Source organism: Ovis canadensis, chromosome 16 (genome assembly GCF_042477335.2).
Source record: "Ovis canadensis isolate MfBH-ARS-UI-01 breed Bighorn chromosome 16, ARS-UI_OviCan_v2, whole genome shotgun sequence".
Lineage (NCBI taxonomy): Eukaryota > Metazoa > Chordata > Mammalia > Artiodactyla > Bovidae > Ovis > Ovis canadensis.
The window spans coordinates 32,926,684-32,947,672 of NC_091260.1; the positions used below are offsets into that span (position 1 = coordinate 32,926,684).

At 38.4% G+C, this 20,989-nt stretch overlaps 1 protein-coding gene across 10 annotated transcripts in view; it reads left to right on the top strand.

Moving 5' to 3' along the window:
* Window positions 1–20,989, top strand: part of PDE4D (phosphodiesterase 4D) — a 1,583,646-nt gene that overhangs the window by 1,125,348 nt on the left and 437,309 nt on the right. Inside the window, exon 1 of one of the 10 annotated variants that reach the window (XM_069556488.1) lies at window positions 13,873–14,291. The exons of 8 other annotated variants lie outside the window; for them this stretch is intronic. In XM_069556488.1, coding sequence (XP_069412589.1) covers window positions 14,260–14,291 — 32 coding nt within the window. In that variant the 5' untranslated portion in view covers window positions 13,873–14,259. Of the gene's footprint in view, window positions 1–13,872; window positions 14,292–18,516; window positions 18,709–20,989 lie in introns of those variants that run through there. One more of the 10 variants, XM_069556484.1, reaches the window with a different exon arrangement.

Consider the following 20,989-nt stretch of genomic DNA (forward strand, 5'->3'; position numbering starts at 1 on the left):
TCACAAAGAGACAGACACACCTGAGTGACTGAACAACAACAGTGAGTTAGTAGGTGAATGAAAGAGTGCGTGCGTTGCCGTCTCTGTCTTCACACCTCAGTCCTTTCCAACAAGCAATCTTGTGAAAGGAGTAGAAGCCACAGTGGAATCCTGAAGACTGGCTAGGCATTCACTGGGTGGTAAAGTTTGGGGAGGCAGATTCGGGGAAAGAGAAGCTGATGGGTTTGGTTGCAGTCTTTTCAGTGAAGGTGACATGCTCAGGTTTTGTGTCCTAAGTGCAGGAGTCATGTAGCATCAAGCCCGGTCACCCACAGGGCTGATGCATCCCACAGCTGCGGTGTGATAAATTGCCAACGTGAGGCCCAGTCTGCCAAATCTGACCCTAGTTAGAGTTCCCCCAAAATGAATCTTTAATTTACCTTCACAGATGGTGTTATTAAAGGAATGAGTAAGCCAGTAATTATTATTCAGTACTTCTGATGTGACAGTTTATTAGTTGGTTTTACTTAATTAAAGTCTGCCCTAACGGAAAGTCTAAATATACCATAACATCTGACATTGACTCGAAATTACACAGATTTTGCTTCACTGTTTTTCACACACATATGAAAAGATAAAAGGGGAACAGATTGACAAGAACATAATAGAATTTATACATTAACCAAATAGAGAGTGAGACTTCCTAAATGCTTCCTGTGGCGTGTTGCCATTATTCAAATGTTTTGGGGATTCTCCTTTTGAGCCTTCCTCCAGAGTCTGTGCAACACTTTACTTTTAAAATCATTGATGACAAATCTCCATCTGCTGAAGGTCGGTCTCCTTCTATGAAGCTGCCAAAAGTCCTTTGGCATTAATATGTGGGTCAATTGGTAAATGACTCTGAAATCAAGAAGCAGTTTTCTTATGAACACTGGAAATGGTTTGTAATGATAATTCCCAAAGGGTTATTCCAAAAATGACCTCAGCCCTAGTAACATTCATTCAGTCATTCAGTCATTTAGTGAAATAAGTCATTTAGGAAACTAATTTGAATTTGTGTATGGTGTGTGTGTTTAAAAAAGTATACTCATTACTTTATGTACAGTTTACTTAGTAATTACTTGAAATGAATATAAATAGAATGAATATTTACATATAATAAGTATTATATATAACATGGATATGCTATATATATATATGTATATATATAGTGTGTGTGTGTGTGTGTGTGCATGCTCTGTGGTGTCTGACTCTTGTGACCCATGGACTGTAGCTCACCAGGCTTCTCAATCCATGGGATTTCCCAGGCAAGAAAATGAGTGGATTTCCAATTCCTCCTCCAGGGGATCTTCTCGGCCCAAGGATCAAACCCACATTTCCTGAGTCTCCTGCATTGGCAGATGGATTCTTTATCACTGAGCCACCTGAGAAGTCCATTTTATATATACAGCACAATGAGCAAATTAAATTATTCCTTTTTATTGAAGTACAGTTGGCTCAGAATGTTACATTAGTTTTAAGTGTAAAACATAGTGATTTGATGTTTTTAATAGATTATGCATCCTAAAGAGTTATTATAATGTCACTGATTATATTCCTTGTACTGTACATTACATCACTTATTTTGTGGTGTTCTTTTACAGTCCTTTCTAATTTTTAAAAACCCACATTATGCTTTTAAGCAAATGCCTCCGTTATATCAGAAATATCAACTGACGGATAATAGTAGGTACATTATTTAATTATTGGGGATTCAATCTTTAAACCAATGAGCATCCTTTATACCTTGTCAACACTCAGCCATCACATGACCACATGAGATAGTGAAAAAAAAGTGCTTTAAAATAGATACAGTATGCTATGTATCATACTTTCTCTACTCTCTCTTCTTTAACCTTGCTAATAATTACAAATTATATTGTGAGGCAGAGGGAGATATAGTCTGCTAAATTGATATATTGATCCCTTGAGTAAGACTGGATCGAAGCTACACCTAAGTGTTGTTTCAGATTATTTGAAAAGTTATAGTTTGTTCACTGTATTATTTTGTCTACATGATCTCAAATAATTTTAACTAAATCAGTTGATACATTTAAGTCATATCTTAAATTCTTATTAAATAATTGACCGTTTTTACAATCTCACACATTGCAACAGGGATCTATATAGTCAGGTAGTTTAGTCTGCAATTTAATGGCATATAAATATTGAGAACAAAATCATTAGAAACTTCAGACATGTCACCATAAACCAGAACACCAATACATGTCATTCCCATTGGGAAAGTGTTTCCAAATTTGATATTGAATGCTTCTTCCTTCAGAAAAATTGGCTCTAGTTTTTTATCTTGCTTTAAATGTAAGTCTGTATTGATAAATGAAAGCATTTTTTTCACAATTTTGTAGTAAGTTGCTGATACATACTAATGAGGCAGTTCTGGAGCTCCTGTGAAGCTTTGTAAAGAATTGAAAATATTCCTGGAATTGATATTTGTACTAGGAAGGCCAGAGCTTACTCTAGCCAAGAGCTAATGTTTTGATTAAAATTTGACCAGGTGATAACAGATTTACTCCTTTCTCCACTTGAAGTTTCACTTAAAACATCTTAAGGTCAAATACGGGAAATGTATCTGAACTAGATATCTTGGGTAGTGATTGTGTCAAACCGAAGAATGCCTGCCCCATCCAGAGGACGTAGCTGATACTCTGCTTCAGTTTAATTTACCATCTAGGAAGAGAGCTTCCATGTCCTAGGCCTTATACATTTTCAAAAGAAGCCCAAAGCTCAACTTTAATGTGACATTTCATGTATGCTTTTAATGGTGGATCAAAGGAAAAAAATTAACAGTGTATCGGTCAAACTCAGGCCTAGTAGCCATGTGTGGTCCAAGGATGACCAAGTCACCTACTCCGTCCTGCATCTCTTTCCTGCAATAGTGTTCCCTTTGTTTCTTTTACATTGTTGTTATTCAGTCACTGTGTTGTGTTTGACTCTTTGTGACCCCATGGACTGCAGCGCACCAGGCTTCCCAGTTCTTCACTATCTCCCAGAGATTGCTCAGACTCATATCCATTGAGTCGGTGATGTCATCCAACCATCTCATCCTCTTTCATCCCCTTCTCCTACCTTCAGTCTTTCCCAGTATCAGGGTCTTTTCCAATGATTCAGTTCTTCACATTAGGTGACCAAAGTGTTGGAGCTGTTTTCTTTTTCTCACCATGTTCTAAGGGTAAATGGCCCCAGATGAAAAGACAAAGTACTCCAGGTGTTGTGATCCTTTAAAGCACGCAGGTCACTTGGAGTATGTTCTCTGTGAAACCTGAGAAGGTGTCATGAAAGCAAGATACTAGAGTTTGGATTTAGATACTTACTTGTGCGTGTGCTCAGTTGCTCAGTCATGTCTGACTCTTTGAGACCCCCATGGACTCCCCACCAGGCTCCTCTGTCCGTGAAACTTTTTAGGCAAGAATACTGGACCAGGTTGCCATTTCCTTCTCCAGGGAATCTGCCCAACCAAGGGATCGAACCCGTATCTCCTGCATTGGCAGACAGATTCTTTACCACTGCGCCACCTGGAAAGCCCATATGCTTTCTTACTTGATCTCAACTAGCTTAGTTCCTTGGAGAAGGTGATGGCACCCCATTCCAGTACTCTTGCCTGGAAAATCCCATGGACGGAGGAGCCTGGTGGGCTGCGGTCCATGGGGTCACGAAGAGTCGGACACAACTGAGTGACTTCGCTTTCACTTTTCACTTTCATGCATTGGAGAAGGAAATGGCAACCCTCTCCAGTGTTCTTGCCTGGACAATCCCAGGGACGGGGGAGCCTGGTGGGCTGCCGTCTCTGGGGTCGCACAGAGTCGGACACGACTGAAGCGACTTAGCAGCAACAGCAGCAGCAGCTTAGTTCCTAGTAACTTGCTAAAGATTGCATCTTCAGTATTACCCTGTATCACCCAAGAAATCATGCATATTTCCTTTTTTCTCTCTTGCTCTCTTTTACTCTTCTTATTTTGCCTTCTTGCCTCCTCAGGCCAAATCCTGGGGTTTTTTCTCCCTTTAACTGTTTTCTGTTATCTTTGTGTCCAGAATGACAGCTGAAATAAAGGGGTACTTCTCAGTCAACTGTGGTTATCTGTTAGAACATATCAGAGCAAAAACATAAGCAAGGGTTAAATGCAAGATGTATTCACTCTGCTAGTACACATTTGTGGTTTAAAAAGCACACTTCATTGAATAATTTAAAATGTGTACCATCTGTTCTCTTGGGGACTAACATTGTTCATGATAGGAAAAGAATCACATGTTAAGTGAATTCTAGATACTGCGTTCTGTCATTCATTACAGCAATAGCACTGGTAGTTCAGATGACCTAGGTTTCCTCTTCACATAATTGAGGTGACCTAGCCTTTCTTTCTCCGTATAATAACACGACTGATTTCTTCCCATGGGGAAGAACAGCTAAGTACATGATTTTTCCTAAATGAAACAGGCATTTCAAGAATTCTGTCATTTCTTTTATGAAAAAAAATACAAACATGCCATCTTTGAAGGTAACAATAGATAAGCACTTGGGATTAGTATTTGCTGTCTTTATCTCCTGTTTGATGTAACTTTGTAAGAGAACTCATAAGATTGTCATATGCATATTTTAGAGACTGTGCAATCAGTTTTAGCCAGGGATTCTGTAGTCTGTGTAAATGACAGAGGGCACGAGTTACTATGTAAACTGAATGAGTGTACTTCTGGGTGAATATTGATTTTTTTTTTCCCCCCTGAGCTCTCACAACATTTCATGCTTGAGTCTCAGCATGGACTGTCTTGTACTGACTGCAAATTTATGCATGTGTTTGAGTCTTCTTTTTCCCCCAAAACGTTGTAAGCTTTATGAGGGTAGGGACCACGTGTTTCTCCTTTAGAGTGTCTCAAAGTTTCCCATTCTGACTGATCAGTAAATGATTGATTTTTAATGCTGTAAAATAGGGGGAAGGCTATAAGGAAAAAAAAAAAGTGTCGTTGCTTCTGGTAGCACATGTTCAGGATGGTTTGGGTCAGTGATTTCTTTTCCTGACACCTAATTTTCAGGTGTATAAGCTGTCTATCCTTAGCTTGAGTTCTTCAAATGTGAACCTTGGCGACAATAGACTGTGGATGGAAGGGCCCCTGAGGACATTTTCAAAAGTCTTCCAAACAAATTCCCAGAGCTTGATAGCCATCTATTGTCAGATAACCTTTCGGTGTTGCTTCATTCAATTCCCTCTGCTTCTCTTTAAAACCATGTGTTACCTCCTGAGAGAGGATGGAATGCAGTAGACATCGTTAGTCTTTGCAAAAGGTCTACGAGTCATGTCATAAAGTCACCCTTGTCTTTTCGTCTCAAAGCAAAATGGTACCAATTTATTTAAGCATTCTTAGTCTCAGTATATTTTCCTATGAAAGTTCTCCAAGCGTCACTCTTCAAGCTGAATGAGGTGTCTCATTTGATCAAGGAGTCTTTAAAAGGCAGACTGAATTCAAAGGCCCTGATATCGCAACCCTTTCTGTCATCCCATTTGACCTTCTTTCTTTTGTCCTGAGCTGTTATCTTGATGCTTTGTTACTAGATTATCTGTTTTGTTTACTTGCTGTTGGCAAACCATGTTTTCATTCCCCGTATGCGTTCACTATTTGATGTTCCCCACAAGTTACACTGCCTTGCTGCTGCTGCTGCTGCTGAGTCGCTTCAGTCGTGTCCAACTCTGTGCGACCCCATAGACGGCAGCCCACCAGGCTCCCCTGTCCCTGGGATTCTCCAGGCAAGAACACTGGAGTGGGTTGCCATTTCCTTCTCCAATGCATGAAAGTGAAAAGTGAAAGTGAAGTCGCTCAGTCGTGTCCGACTCTTCGCAACCCCATGGACTGCAGCCCACCAGGCTCCTCCGTCCATGGGATTCTCCAGGCAAGAGTACTGGAGTGGGGTGCCATTCATTGCCTTCACACTGCCTCGGTCTCCGTTAAATTGTTTTTTTATACTTCAAAGTTAATATGTGAATGACTGCTGCCTTTTGCTCTGCTCTCACAGAGCTTTCAATCTGATTGAGAAAAATATCTAGACCCAAAGCCCATCATTATTTGCATTTGCCAGTCAACTCAGTATTAGTCATAACTTCACTATCACTTGTCTGGTAAATCAGGAAAGTGCTGTGAAAACAGTGTATTTTTATCTTGGTAAGGCTTATGAAAAGATCTCTTGTGGTAAACTTGTAGAAATAATGGATGTATGGGCTGGATAAAAATGCAATTAAATATATATTTTAAAAATAATTTTGTTTATTTTTGGCTGCGCGGGGTCCTGGTTGCTGCACGGGCTTTTCTCTGGTTGCAGCTCTCGGGTTCTGCTCTCTAACGGTGGTGTGGCGGTTTCTTGTTGTGGTGGCTTCTCTTGTTCTGGAGCACAGGTTCTAGGGCACGTGGGCTTCAGTAGCTGTCACAGGTGGGCTCACTAGTTGTGGGCTCACTAGTTGTGGCTTCCTAGCTCCAGAGTACAGGTTCAATAGCTGTGGCACATAGGTGTGGTTGCTTTGAGGAATGTGGGATCTTCCCAGATCAGGGATGGAACCCATGTCTCGTGCTTTGGTGGGTGGATTCTTTACCACTGAGCCAACAAAGAGGCCCTTAAATAGATTTTTTCTTTGCTAGTTGAACATCATAAATGAAGAATAAGGAATAAAGAATACTGAATAAGGAATAGAATATTATTCATCCCATCAAATATATAGAAAAATGGACTTGAAAGCAACAGGGAACAAACTGGAATACAGTCAGGATCAACAGTTTGCTAATAAATATGACTACAATTTTAAATTTGCAGTTAATCTGAATTGGATTATGGACTCCTAGGAAAGATAGTACATGGATTAAGAGTATGGGGCGGTTTCTGTCTTAAGCTTCATTCGTGTATTTATTTTTTATTTTAATTTTTTATTGAAGTTATAGTTGACTTTCAATGTTTTAAGACATACCGCAGAGTGATTCAGTTATACACGCACGCACACACACGTATGGGCTTCCCAGGTGGCGCAGTGGTAAAGAATCTGCCTGACAATGCAGGAGGCATATGTGGGTTCAATCCCTGGGTTGGAAAGATCCCCTGGATCATCCCTAGGGCTGACGAATCTAGGAAATGGCAACCCACTCCCATATTCTTTGCCAGGAAAATTCCATGGACAGAGGATTCTGGCGGGGTATAGTCCATGGGATTGCAAAGATTGGATGCAGCTGAGCACACTTGCACACATATTATCTGCATATGTGTGTGTGTGTGTGTGTATACTTTTTCTGATTCTTACATATAATAGGTTATACAGGACACTGAATATAGTTCTCTGTGCTGTTGTTTGTCTGTTTTATATATAGTAATGTGTATCTCTTAATCCCAAACTCCTAATTTATCCCTCACTCACCTTTTCCTTTTTGTAACCATAAGTTTGTTTTCTGTCTATGCGTCTATTTCTGTTAAATAAATAAGTTCATTTATATCACTTTTTAGATTACACATAAAAGTGATATCAAGCTGTGTTTGCCTTTCTATGTTTAACTTCCTTCACTTAGTATGATAATCTCCAGGTCTACCCATGTTGCTGCAAATAGCATTATTTCATTCATTTTAAAGTCTGAGTAATATTCCATTCGGGATATTGGTGGTGGATAGGGAAAGCTATCCTTCAGGAGTTGGTGATGGACAGGGAAGCCTGGCGTGCTGCAGTCCATGGGGTAGCTAAGAGTCGGACACGACTGAGTGACTGAACAACTGAACTGAGTATTCCATTGTATATACGTACCACATTTTCTTTATCCATTCATCTGTCTGGACGTTTAGGCTGCTTCCATGACTTGGCTCTTGTGAATAGTACTGCTATGAGCTTTGAAGTGCAGGTAGCTTTTCAAATTAAAGTTTGTATAGTGAACAGAGAAATGCAGATGATTGCCTCTCTCTGCCCCATAATAGTTATGTCATACCTGGAATCTTGGTTTAATTTTGGATACAGGTTGAAGAGGAATCAACAAACAGGAATAAGTTCAGAAGTCTGTTGCCAGGATGGTGAAGCATCTAGAAACTATGACATGTTGAGAACAATCAAACTGAAATTATGTAGCCTAGAAAAGACGAGGGGGAGGTGAAAGCTGTCTTTGGATCGTCACAGGGTTGTCATAATAGAAAAGAATGATGCTTGATTTTGAATGACTTCCAGTCTAGGATCAAGAGATTGTATAAGTTGAAAGGTCAACTTTAGTTTAATACAAAGAACTTTACAATATTTGGATATGCTGAAAGCAGAGATGCTGCCTGGTGAAGCCAGATGGTTCTCATCCCAGGAGGGGCCTGAGCAGAACCAGGTACTTGCTTCTCCTTGGAGAGTGTTCATGCATTAGGAGAAAAATACATTTTCAATTACTCCTAATAAGTCTTCCAATTACAGGAACTTATTACATAAAAAGTTCTTAGCACAGTGCCTTTATAGACTCCTTGATCAAATACTCAGGAGATACTAGCTATAATTGTTATTGGTAGTGACTAATCCATGACTTTGTAACTGAATATTTGTCTCAAGGGAATAAGTAAAGGGGAGGTGACTGTGTTTAATATTTTGGCACCAGCTTCTGTTACTAAATATCAGTAATTAAGGTAGTTAACAAGGGCCTGTGCTGCTCCTAACTGATTTACTCTCAATTTATTATCGCTTTATGTTTTCTGTAATTGCCTTTTATCCTATGTTACCTGGATTTGGGATTAATTCATCACACTTAACAGGAAAATTTTAAGCAGTTTCTAAATCACAGTTGCTTATATTGTCAGTGACTAACAATAGCAAATAGTCCATCAACAATGGAACAAGTCAGGACAGAAAAGCACATGCATCTCTTCCATTAATTAAAAGAAATGTTTCAGTTTAGGGACTTGCAGAATCTTAGTAACAGTTATGTTCTATATCATGTTAGCTACATTGGATCCTTTCCCTTTATCTCCACAGGAGACAGTTACAGCAGGGAAACTAGCCCTTCCACCTCTCACATCTCCTAAAGTCTGCCACCAAGGGCTCCAGGGCAGCAAGGAGCCCCCCTCCTTACCCCATGCCTGACCTCCTTGTATTCTCCTTGCTGTGTTATTGTTTCTGTCACGTATCACCGCTCTTACACATTTCTCTTCATTATATGATCATCTCCCTACCTCTACTGGAAGGTCAGTTCCAGGGAAGCAGGCACACTTACTTGTCTGTTTCGTTTCCTGCCGGATTCCCAACACCTAGAATAGCAACTTGACAAACACTTGTTGAATGAACGATTAAAGCTTTAGTGTCCTGGAAACTGATACTAGAACGGTATCATCAATCCTCTAGGGTTACTAAGCCATTTTTGGCAGCATGGGACTGTAAACCAAAGTCACTTGGCTCCATAACCAGCATCCTCATTCTTGATCTTTCCCTTAATTACAAATAACTCTCGAATTTTGCTGTATGAACCCAGAAATCTAGAGGCATCTGACAATAGGAAAGATATTTCACTGCTATACGGATTTGAGGACAGGGGCATAACTTTCGTGCCATCTAAATTTAGGAGAACATCCAGGTCAATACTTTTACTTCCCTAATTCTTTGCCGGTCCCTCTTTTCCATTTTGTTTCCTCTGGGATTTATTCGGAGTGATTAAATCTGAGTTTCTCTATTACCTGTTACTGTTTCTTGGGTCATCAGGGTAGACCCTAAAGAAGTGGAGGTACTGTGACAGATTTGGGGAGGCAGTTATGGATAAGACTCGGTCTTTGCCTTTGAATTGTTTTCACGCTAGTGGCTAAGCCAGCCTTGTATATTTGCAGTTCCAGGGTGAAATGATAGCCAGGTGATTTACAGTCCAAACAATGATACTTTTGAGAGTAAAAGGAGGCACTATTTAATAATCATACAGAGACAATAGCTAGTTTTAAAAGTTAACGACTATGAAATATAAATTCAAGTCCTTTTTTTAACAACTCTTTCTGAGCACCTACAATACATAGACCAATGTACTAGGCATTGTGGATAAATCAAAGATGAATGTGTATGTATCTGCCCACCTCGTGGTTTGTAATCCACGTGAGAGAGAACATTAACAACTTAATTAATATAGGGAAGTAAGTGACGGCATAAGTAGAATATAAACTCAGTGTAATGTTAGTCAACCACAGGTTTCAAATAGGATCACTAATGTGTCAACTTTTTATTTCTATCTCACAGTATGGTCGTTTGAAGTGAGTCCTTCCATGATGCATGAATTGGACATCAAATGGATTTATGACTTCTTTTCCTAGATAAGAGTTATAGCATTTATTTCTTTTGTATATATATAGTAAGTGTTCAACTCATGCTGGCTGGCTAGCTAGCCGAGGTAGAGGAACAAGTTGAAATATTTTTTTTAAAAAATCATCCAGCTACCAAATATAGAACAGTCTTTGCCAAAGACACCTCCTCTTTGCTTGACGAACTAGTTGACAGAGTAAGAACTTGCAGCCGTCTTGTTTTTCATCTTCCATTTTGTAATGATAGAAGACATTTGATTATTTGGAAATTAAGCACTAAACTGTTTTAATTCTTTCCACTGCTTCTTACTGTTGGACATTCTGCAGCTGAATATTGGCAACGGTTTGTATCTTGGCAAGCAAATGATGCTGTTTAAGGACGAAAGTGTAGGAAGGAGTATAGGGCCTCTGTGGCAGAAGTCATGTTGTCAGAGCCCATTATGTTTATTAAACTCATTTGTTTCCATTTTCATAGGTTCTAAAGCAAAATGTCACTCTGTTTAACATTCAAACAGTTTATAAAGAGCTTGGAGGTATAAATTGTGTGGGCCTACCTGAGACTTCAGTGAATGAGCATCACTTTGTTCAGTTGATTTTATTGCTGCTTTAAGCTTTACGTATATAATAGGTTCGTTGAGATAAGATTATCAGTAGTCAAGGGCCTTTGTTAGGAGTGAAACTGAAACGAACAGAATTTCCTGCCCCTGTTAAATGGTAGTGGGATCGAGCTACTTTCCCATCCCTGTGTTAAAAAAAAAAAAAATGAGAATGAACAAAAAATAACTTAGCTGCTTGCTTCCCTAGCTTCTTCTGATAAGGTGCTCTTAAGACCCTGCCCAAGGGAGTTCACAGACAGTCCAGTGGTTAAGATTGCCTTCCAATAGAGGGGATACTGGTTCAATCCCTGGTCAGGAGCAAAGATCCCACATTCCTCATAGCCAAAAATAAATAAATAAATAAAATAAAAGAGAAACAATGTTGTAATAAATCCAATAAAGACTTTAAAAAATGGTTCATATCAAAAACCTTTTTTAAAAGTCTTAATTAAAAAAAAAAAAAAGACCCTGTCCGAGGGGTCTTCTCCCTTACTGCAGTATGTTTAGTTAACTTTGTGTGATTTGCAGGTTTCTGCTGGGATTTTTGAGGAGGTGACAGTTAACAGATATAAAATTTTCAGACGTTCTTCCCAATGGGACACTGTTAGATGAATACAACTTGTCTATGAAGGTGAAAAACTCTGGTTCATTTATTCCAAACTTGCCTTATAAAATGAAGCAGTTGATTGATTAAGAAAAGTTATCCTTGCTATAAAGTTAGGCCTGCTGATGAGGCTGACTGATTTATGGGATTTCATGATTTTTCAAGTTTTAAAAGGTATGCCATTAAGTCTCACCAGTTTTCACAACCTGCAGACTTGAGTCAAGTTAATAATATTCCCAAGAGGCTAATTTGTGAGTCAAAATGTTAACACTGCCTCTTATAATGAAAGGTGTGACTGGTCTAAGAACACCAGTTCCACATGATACCTTTCCTAGGTAACTCTAGTCAAGAAGTCAGATTCTAGATCAGAAAGTTGTTTGTGAATATCAGTCAGGTCAGGGGGAGTTGTAGCTTTTTCATTTTTTCCTAAGATTTGTTCGATGTGGATCATTTTATAAGTCTTTATTGAATATGTTACAGTATTGCTTCATTTTATGTTTTGGTTTTCTGGCCATGAGACGGGTGGGACCTCAGCTCCCCAACCAGGGATTGAAGCCACACCCCCTGCATTGGCCCCTGGACTCTTAACCTCTGGACCACCAGGGAAGTCCAGAAATGCAGCTCCTTAAGGAAACAGCTGATTCTTGTTTTTTCACTGCATTTTAATTTGTAAATCATTCTTTAAGGATTTTTTTTTCATGTGACTCACTGAAACAAGTTATCTAGATTTGAAATACACAGTGCTTTTGTTATTATAAATTATTTCATTTTTTTCCAGCCTAAGCATGACCACTACACCTTTTATTTGCATCTATAACAATACTATTAGCCCCCTTCATTTTAGTATATTTTCAAAATTCTAACACTGCTAAAGCTTGCAGATTCATTTTTATTGAAATATATTGCCTAATAAATAAGGCCCCCTGATTGCATAATTTTTTAAAAACAGTTCTTTGATCTGTGAATCTCAGCTTCGGTCCCAAAAGATACCCACATTTTAGGGTCTCCCTTAGCTATAGGAACTATTTTCTTTTTGTTCACTACTCAAGTCCGGAAGTTTTTGCTAGTCTTAACAACTGTATCTGAATACATGCCAAAGATGGTATAAACACCAAGTGCAAAAAAAAGAAAAAAATCAATGTTTCTATTATTTTCTGCTAATGTAATTTGCTGATTCATCTCAATCAATGAATTCTCTTTTTAGTTGATGGAATCCAGATTTTGGAATTTTAATAAAATTTCACTTGTCTTATTAAAATAGTAACACGAGGCATTCTAGAATGTTTAGATAATATAGGTAGGAGAAAAGCAGAAAATTAAAATCATCTGTTTCTTCCCATCTGTGTGTGTGTGTATATATATATATATTTATATTCTGATGTGTATTGTTTTTATTCTCTTGTTTTCAATATATGAGTATATATTTTTTGTTTGTTGAAAACAATGTCATACTGTTATACTGTTTTATAACCTAGCTTTTGACTGTTCATATTTTATGAATTTATCTCCATGTCATTAGATGTTATTTCAGATGCCTAATTCCCACAGTGTCACATAGGTTCCCACGGAGGGTGCCCCATAGTCTATCCATTTCTTATTCACAAATTGGAACAAACATGAGCCTAATAAAAGCTGATTACTCCTGCTCCTCCAGAAACATCTGTGTAACGGAAATTTCCCAAATGCATATAGCTGTGGAATTCATGTGTTTGTCTATGTTATGTGATTAAGATGCCAGTTAGTACATCTTAGTGTAGTCTGGTTTTCAACATAGTCATTTTATTGAATTCATAAATATTTGTATTGGATGGATATTCCATTTTTTCCCAAGCATTTGGACATTAAGGAAATTTACATCCTTTTATTAATTTGGGAAACACTGTGATGTCCTTCATGGTAAATCTACATACGGACTTGCAGTATTTCCTTCAATTTGAAACCACTTTGTCCAAGACTATGTGCAGTATACTATGTGGAGTTTCAGAAGAAGATTATCATAGCATATATTAGATTATTACCTTAGATTATTATAGAAGGATGATTAATTGATGAACTTGAAATATGCCAGTTGTGTTCTCAAAGCATAGAACATGATTAAGTAAAGGCATAACCTGTGATTAATCAGGTAGTTGGACAACTACTTTGATAATTTAATTCTTGAACTGAAATTGTCTGCTGAGACACACACATCTCTGACATCCCCAGCTAAAACCCGTGAATATTCCTCATTCCCTGAGAAGAGACTTCGCATTCACCTTGGTGGTTGTTCTTTGTGAACTGTTTGTGTTTGGTAGAATGCAGTGAATAGTTTGACTACTTCGAATGTATTTCAGTAGTTAATAATTATTCTGGAAGAGTCGCTGAGAATGAGGGATTTAGGAGAGAGTTAAGCGAGTCTTTGGGACATCCAGCGCCTTTATAATTTCAGCTGCTTTATTTAACAAGCAAGCGTGGTTTAGGTGCTAGAGTTGCAAGTGAAATAAGGCAGAATGCCTGCCCTCCAGAAACGCTAGTGCCACTGGGAGAGTTATAAATGCATGAAGAGCTGTGAAACAGTGAGTTGGAGTCATATGTGGCTGGGAAAAAACATACAAGAGGCATCTCAATAAAGCTGAGGAATGGAGAACGTATTTTGGAAGAGATAACACTTAAAAGGAGCCAGCCAGCTGGAGAAGGGAGAGAAAAGTACACTGATCAGAGGACTTTTCATCTTGAAGTTCCAGTGTTGTGAAAGAGCCGGACTTCCCAGGATACTACCAGGGTTATCCATGACAGATACAGGAGTGGACATCAGAGCAAGGTCAGAGGGGATCTCTGTGCTGAGCTTTGGATCTTACATGTTGAGCTTTATCACTAAAGAAATGTAGAGTCATTGAATGATAATAAGCAAAATAGTCACATGTTCAGATTCCCATTTAAAAATGATCCACATGATATTCAAGTGAAGAATGGAATTAAGAAGAAAAAGACTGGAGATATTAACTCTAGGCAAAATATGAAAAAAATTAATTAATTAATTTCAGGTAAATACAATCTGCCAAGAGGAATAGCATAGTCTGTTTTTTGGAGCCAGATTAACTGGTTCCTAACTCTGATTTCACTCTTAAGACTCTGACCTCGGGATGCACCTCAATCTCCCTGTGCCTTGCTTTTCTCATCTACAAAAGGGATATAATGACAGTGCTGAACTCAATTATTTTATGAAGACTAAAAGAGCTGATTATAGTGTCTAGTGCATAGAAATCATCTGCTCTTATTACTATCATTGCTAATGTAATATTGTTATAAAAATAGAACATTATTATAGTGTAATAATATGCTATTTAATGTAATATATTATTCAATTTATTCATGTCTTTAGGATTTGTGGCCTGGTTAGAAATGACTGTCAGGTGGGTGGCTGCATGGCAAGAGAGCGAGAGAACACAGGAAGAAAAATGTTTGGGGAGATAGGGAAAGAGAATTAGTGTGAATTAAATGCTGGAATGAAGCAGTTGTGGGACTTCCAAATGGAATTTTCTTGTGAGCTGGTGAATGTAATGGCAGAAAGGTACGGACTCTGAAAGGAGATGTGAGAATTTATTAGCATGTCGTGACTGTTTGATGCCACTGGATTGGATCCATTTGCTGGGAAATGCGTAGGTCAGAAAGTGAGAAAAGCTTTGACAGCTGAAGGTGGATATGAACACCAGCGGCGTCGCTTGCTGGTCTGGGTGTGACAGAGAACACAGCGGGTAGGAGGAAGTCCTCCCAGACCACAAGTAAGGAAAAATGGTTCCGCTGATTTTGGGCTTTGATAAGGTCACGAACAGATGATTTCCTGGTATCCTGAAAGAATTCCTTCAGCTTTCCAATTTGCCAAACCCATGATGCCAGGGTAGAGCTTTTGGCTGAAAGAATCTTCTTTGATAAATATTGGAATTTTTAGAAGGGAAGTCCTGTGGCCTCAAACTGCTACTTACTATCCATTGCTTTTAATTGCTGTTAAGGACATGACCAGCTTTGGACCTCTAATATACCAAAAATTGGTGTTCTTGATACCCTACTGTGATTTCTGCCCTTGTTTTAGAATCATGGGGTTGAAGAGTGAGATTTGTACGGGATTTTCCTGCCTTCCTAGTGATCATTCCTTAGTGAGATCTGAGCCCTATCTTGCTGTGAACCTGCTAACTTGAACATTAAGTTCCCCCTTGTGTTGGCATTTTAGTAGAATCACCAACTGCTTCTGCCCAGCCTCTGAGAAAGGGAATTGTGTAAGATAGGAGGGTTTAACTTTGCCTCAAGGCCACCACTGCTAATTGGCCATCGTTCTCAGGGATTCTAAATTCTTGGCAGGTTAGATTTTAAATGTAATCCCTTCTCATCTCAACTTGAGTACAAGTAATCCCCTGGAAATGCTGTCGGCTTGTGGTAAATCATTGCCCAGGTACAAGCAAAAATGCCCCTGTGAGGAAAATCAAGGAATTTTACCTAGCAGTGAATATATCCGATAGAGGTTTATGTCTTACTCTTCATTTTTTTTTTCTCCTGCCCCTTTTAGGAAATTCTTATATGATGCAGTTCTTATTCTCTAGTATTGGACAAAGACCCATAAATCAGTTTACAGATAAAATATTGTACATGTGTTCCTAGGACCCTAAGATGGAACAGTAGGTCCAAAGGGCCCCTTAAATTTGAAAACTATAAATTATGCACAGTTATACATCAGAGTTGTACATCACAGTTGGTAATCATTAGGCACTACCACCATGTTGTAGAATTATATGATATTTCCCCGATTCTGAAATATTAGTAAGGAAGGTATACCAAGGACTGGACTGGAAACATGGAAGGAACTCTGTTGGTATTTTATCTCCCATTGACTATAAAAATTAAGCAAAAATTCTTGGCTGCCTCTCCTCTACTTTGGTGTGTTCTCTCATGTTGATGAGGCTCAAGTCTTCTCCTTGGTATATCTCAGTTCAAGTAGGCTGCTCTTTCATTCATAGGAACCCTAATAACAGTTTAATTTTTGCAAGGAACCATATGCAATCACTGGACGGTTTGGAGTGCTGGCTACCTTATTTTTCTGCTCTAAAGGAACAGACTTGAATGTCAGGAGAGAGTGTTTTCAAGGGTGTGGGAAATAGACCTTTTCTGACGTGACTTTCAGGACTGTGTACTGCCATAGGCTAGAAAGGGAGAACTGCACAGAATTTGGGATCTAGGAACCCACTTTCAGAAATAAAAGCTCCAACCATTAAGAATATATTGACAAATGTGTTTACTGTTTATAGAAGCCCCAAATCATATGTCTACCACTAGATGATTGGTTAAATAAATAATAGTGCATTCATTCTGTGGAGCCTTATGTAATTGTTAAAAGAACATACTAGATTTCTACGTATTGCCTGAAAAAAAAAATCCATGAATTCTTCTAAGCACAAAAATATTTATAGATTATATAAAGTACAATCCCACTTTACAGAAACAGGATGGAGAAGCCCTGTGTGTTTGTCAGTGTGTATGTATATTGTGTGTGTATGTATATGTCTGTAAATGCAGTGACAGATAGAATTAGTGTACAGAAGATTAGTAATATTAACTCATAGGAAAAAGAAATAAGGGTTTTATTTATATACCTCTGTGTCATTTTACATGTTAAAATGACCAAGTATCATTTTGTAATAAAAAAGTACAAAAAGGAGAATCATTAGATAGGCAATAGGGAAGTGAAGTTGCTCAGTGGTGTCCAGCTCTTTGTGACCCCATGGACTGTGGCCGACCAGGCTCCTCCATCCATGGAATTTTCCAGGCAAGAGTACTGGAGTGGGTTGCTGTTTCCTTCTCCAGGGGATCTTCCCAACCCAGGGATCGAACCCAGGTCTCCCACATTGCAGGCAGATGCTTTACCATGTGAGCCACCAATGGAAAATTATCTTCTCTTTTGAACTTAAAAAAAATCTGAATTTAAATGATGTGGTTTAAACCCAAACATTGTCTGAATTTGGCCACTGCAGAATAAAATATAGCTTTCTTTCAGCAGACTTTGTGTTTGCCTGGGTCCCAGGTCTCTTAAATAAATAGGTTGTGTTTATTCAAATCCTGGATAAGAAATCATTTTTCAAACATAAAAATTACCCTGCATAGTACTCTGAACTCCTGTCTTGAGACTGCACATGAGGACCGCAGTGGTTGTATTGCTAGAATACTAGGAAATGAGGTGAGGACTATTAAAAACTGCTGGCTCATGAAAGCTCTGACTTCTCTCTGAGATTTGTAGCTCTAGGGAGAATTTTGGAACAATTTCCAGTTTCTCCAGTTCGTCTTTCGTTGTTATGGGGGAAAAAAATGACTTTCAAATAGTAAAGAATTTCCCATCAGTTTTTTGATAGCTTTTCATCCAGCGATCAGCTAGGTTCCTCCTGAGAGAATATTTCTAATAAGAAAAAAAATCAGTTTCAAAGTCCAACGCTGACCACTTTTCTATGTTCCTGAGGCTGAGTTCAGTTCTATTGTGAACCATAATTTATGAGGCAGAACCCACAATTTTTCGACCAGCAAATTGGAAAACCAGCATAATCATTTCCATGTGCCCATCTCATTTTCTAAGGATCTGTAATAAGTTTAGCAAACAGTTTCCCCCCTTTGAAAACCTACCAAATAATTGATTATTTCCTCCCTCTCAGATGCATGTTCTGTGTGCAGTGTTACTCTGATTTCCCAACCACTGTAACATTAGGTTGATGTTCTTTTAGACTTCAGACAATAATGGATTAAACCTTGCTGCCTACTCAGAGATCTCGTCTGAGTGGAAATAGGTTTTTGTGGCACTACAGAATTTTTACCTCATCTACTCAGCCAATAATTGGTCAGAGCACTGATTCTGGTTAGAAATAAGCAACAAGCTTCCTGTATCCATGAAAAGAAAACAAGCGAATGCATGTAGCCTCTGAGAAACACGGGTTTACTTTTAAAGCAAAGCAGCACCCGGCGACCAGAGAGCAGCGTATGTCTGAAACCCACTCTCTGACACGTTCTTTCCAGCATTTCCCAGGAATGCTGGGCTGACTCCTAAGACTTGTTTTTACTTCCTGCCTTTTGGATAAAATGAGTTTGCCAACCAGCTGTGAGTACCTAACCCTGGGGAAGATGGCTAGATTCCGAAGCCCTGCACAGGTTCCTGGATCACCTTATGCAACCAACAAGCCCATTGACATTAAGCCACAGAGGAGACGGTAACTGCTTTCCTTTCTTCTAGCTGTCTGTCTGTGAAAACGTGTTTTGTTGCCCTTTAGTAACTGCTTTGGAGGTCTGCTGGGCTGAAAGGGTCAGGGTGAGAGGTTAGTTCTAAAATTCAGCATACTGGATAGCTAGAAAAAAATTAACCAAAGAGGAAAGAGAGCTGGAAAATATTCTTAGCTTAGCTATTAGCAAAAGCTGATATGGTTTCAGGGTCTGTAGATTTTAGGAATTTAAGAGATTACTAGTGCTTATACTACCTTCAGAATCATCTACGGTGAATATTTCACAGAGGATTTTCCTGAATAATGGATATATTTATAAAATCTCTTATTACCAGATTTCCAGTATCTCACAATCTACAGATAGCATTCCTTAATGCCTACGTATGATAAATAGGTTCAAATTCTATAAAAAGCATTAATTTACATGTGGTCACTACGGAGGCCAGAAGAGGCTTAGATATTTTTCCTCTGAAGAAGATGTCATTTCTAGATCAAGGTTCCAAAACTGTGCTAACTCACAGTCTCCACAAAGACCCACACCACACACACACACACACACACACACACACACACACTCACTCTCTCTCTCTCTCACTCACTCTCTCTCACTCACTACCCAGACCAGCTCACATTGTATAATTAAGAGTTTCAATGTTGAACTGAGTGTTTTCATTACAAGAAAAGAGGAAGTGCAGTAAGAAAACCCTTTCCTATCTTCTTAGCCTTTTTCTGCAGTGTAAAAATAGGGTTGATGTATTTGACAAATGGGTCTAAAACTAATCCCTCAATTTGGGTTTTATATAGTCGTTATATTCAGTTTTTTCAGAATGAACTTTGGGAGCCTTTTTCAATGAGATCCTATTCTCTGTGAAAATGCCAATTCTCCATAATTGTATGAAATCTTGAAATCAGAATCCAAAATTCAAAAAACAACATAACACTGAAAGACTATCATTATCAGCCTACACTTCTATTTTTCCTTTTCTTATGATGCATGCATAAACTCACACATAAAGGATACATTTTGCCAGACATGACCTTATTTGTAAACATAGAGGAACATTCGGATATTTAAGTGATTTTTTCCTACAAGTTTCCAAACTCTCAGAAATGCCTTGGGGTTAGTTTTTCAACTGTAAAAAAAAAAAAAAGTAATGGGAATGAACTTTTAAAAAGTTTTTGAGAGGAGAAATATTCAATTCTCTTCCCCAAGTACCAAGGCTCTTCCTGTTGACCTCTAGGACCAGTTGAATTTAAAACATGCTAGCAGTAACTAGCAACTGAGTGAGAGAACATTAGGAAAATGTATCCTGAGACTCCCTATACAGCTCAGTTTTAATCAGTCGCCCAACTCCCTTCTGTAGTTAGGGGTGTGACACCCACACTACAAGACGCCAAAATGTTATTAGTCATGAAAATGTAACCTTCTTCCATAATAGGGGATGTTGAGTCTTGAAAGCCTACTTGAAATGGATATGCAATACAGATTGATAGAATTGTTGCCTATAGTTTGACAAAAGTTAGATAATTTTTTACTAATATAGTGGTTATGGCATTGGCTTGAAACCAGTTAAAGAGGGTTCAGTTCCTTCCTTTTTATTTTAAGTTTGCATTAGTAAGGTCTTCAGACACGTCAATGCTGTGTTCCTATTCACATTACCTTACCTTTTTTTCCACCTAAAAGTAATCAACTTCCTGTGTAAGTCAGCAAAATTATGTGTTTATATAAACTGATAAGTATATGTATGTAGTGTGGACTCGGCATGTTGCATTGTACCCAGACAAGTTCAGACTTATCTTCAGTCACTCTTTACACTGAGTATTATAATATATTTTGCAAGCAAATATCCTTGCAAGGTGTTTGACAATAACCAGTATTTTGCAGTGTAGACCTCAAATTTGTAAAAATGTCAGGTCTAGCTTGTTCTTCAGTACAATACATTGCTTATTGTATACAGCAAGTAAATAAAATAAATGGCCTTTTGCCTAAGATATGTAGTCATTAAGTCATTATATGTAGAGCTTCTATCCCATAGAATTATAACTCTGGCAACAAACTTGTAATGAAAATGATGGTTGGAGGGGATGGATAAATGAGTGAAGGAAGATCCAAGTCATCGGTGGTGTCTTTCTATTGTGTAACTCATATTTTCAAGTTGTACATTGTAAAACCTTTATTTGAACTTCTTTTTAACCTGCTGAGAAGTCAGTACATCTGGAACAGTGGTAGATTATTATTGTAGATGCACTACAATCGACCCCGAATTAAATG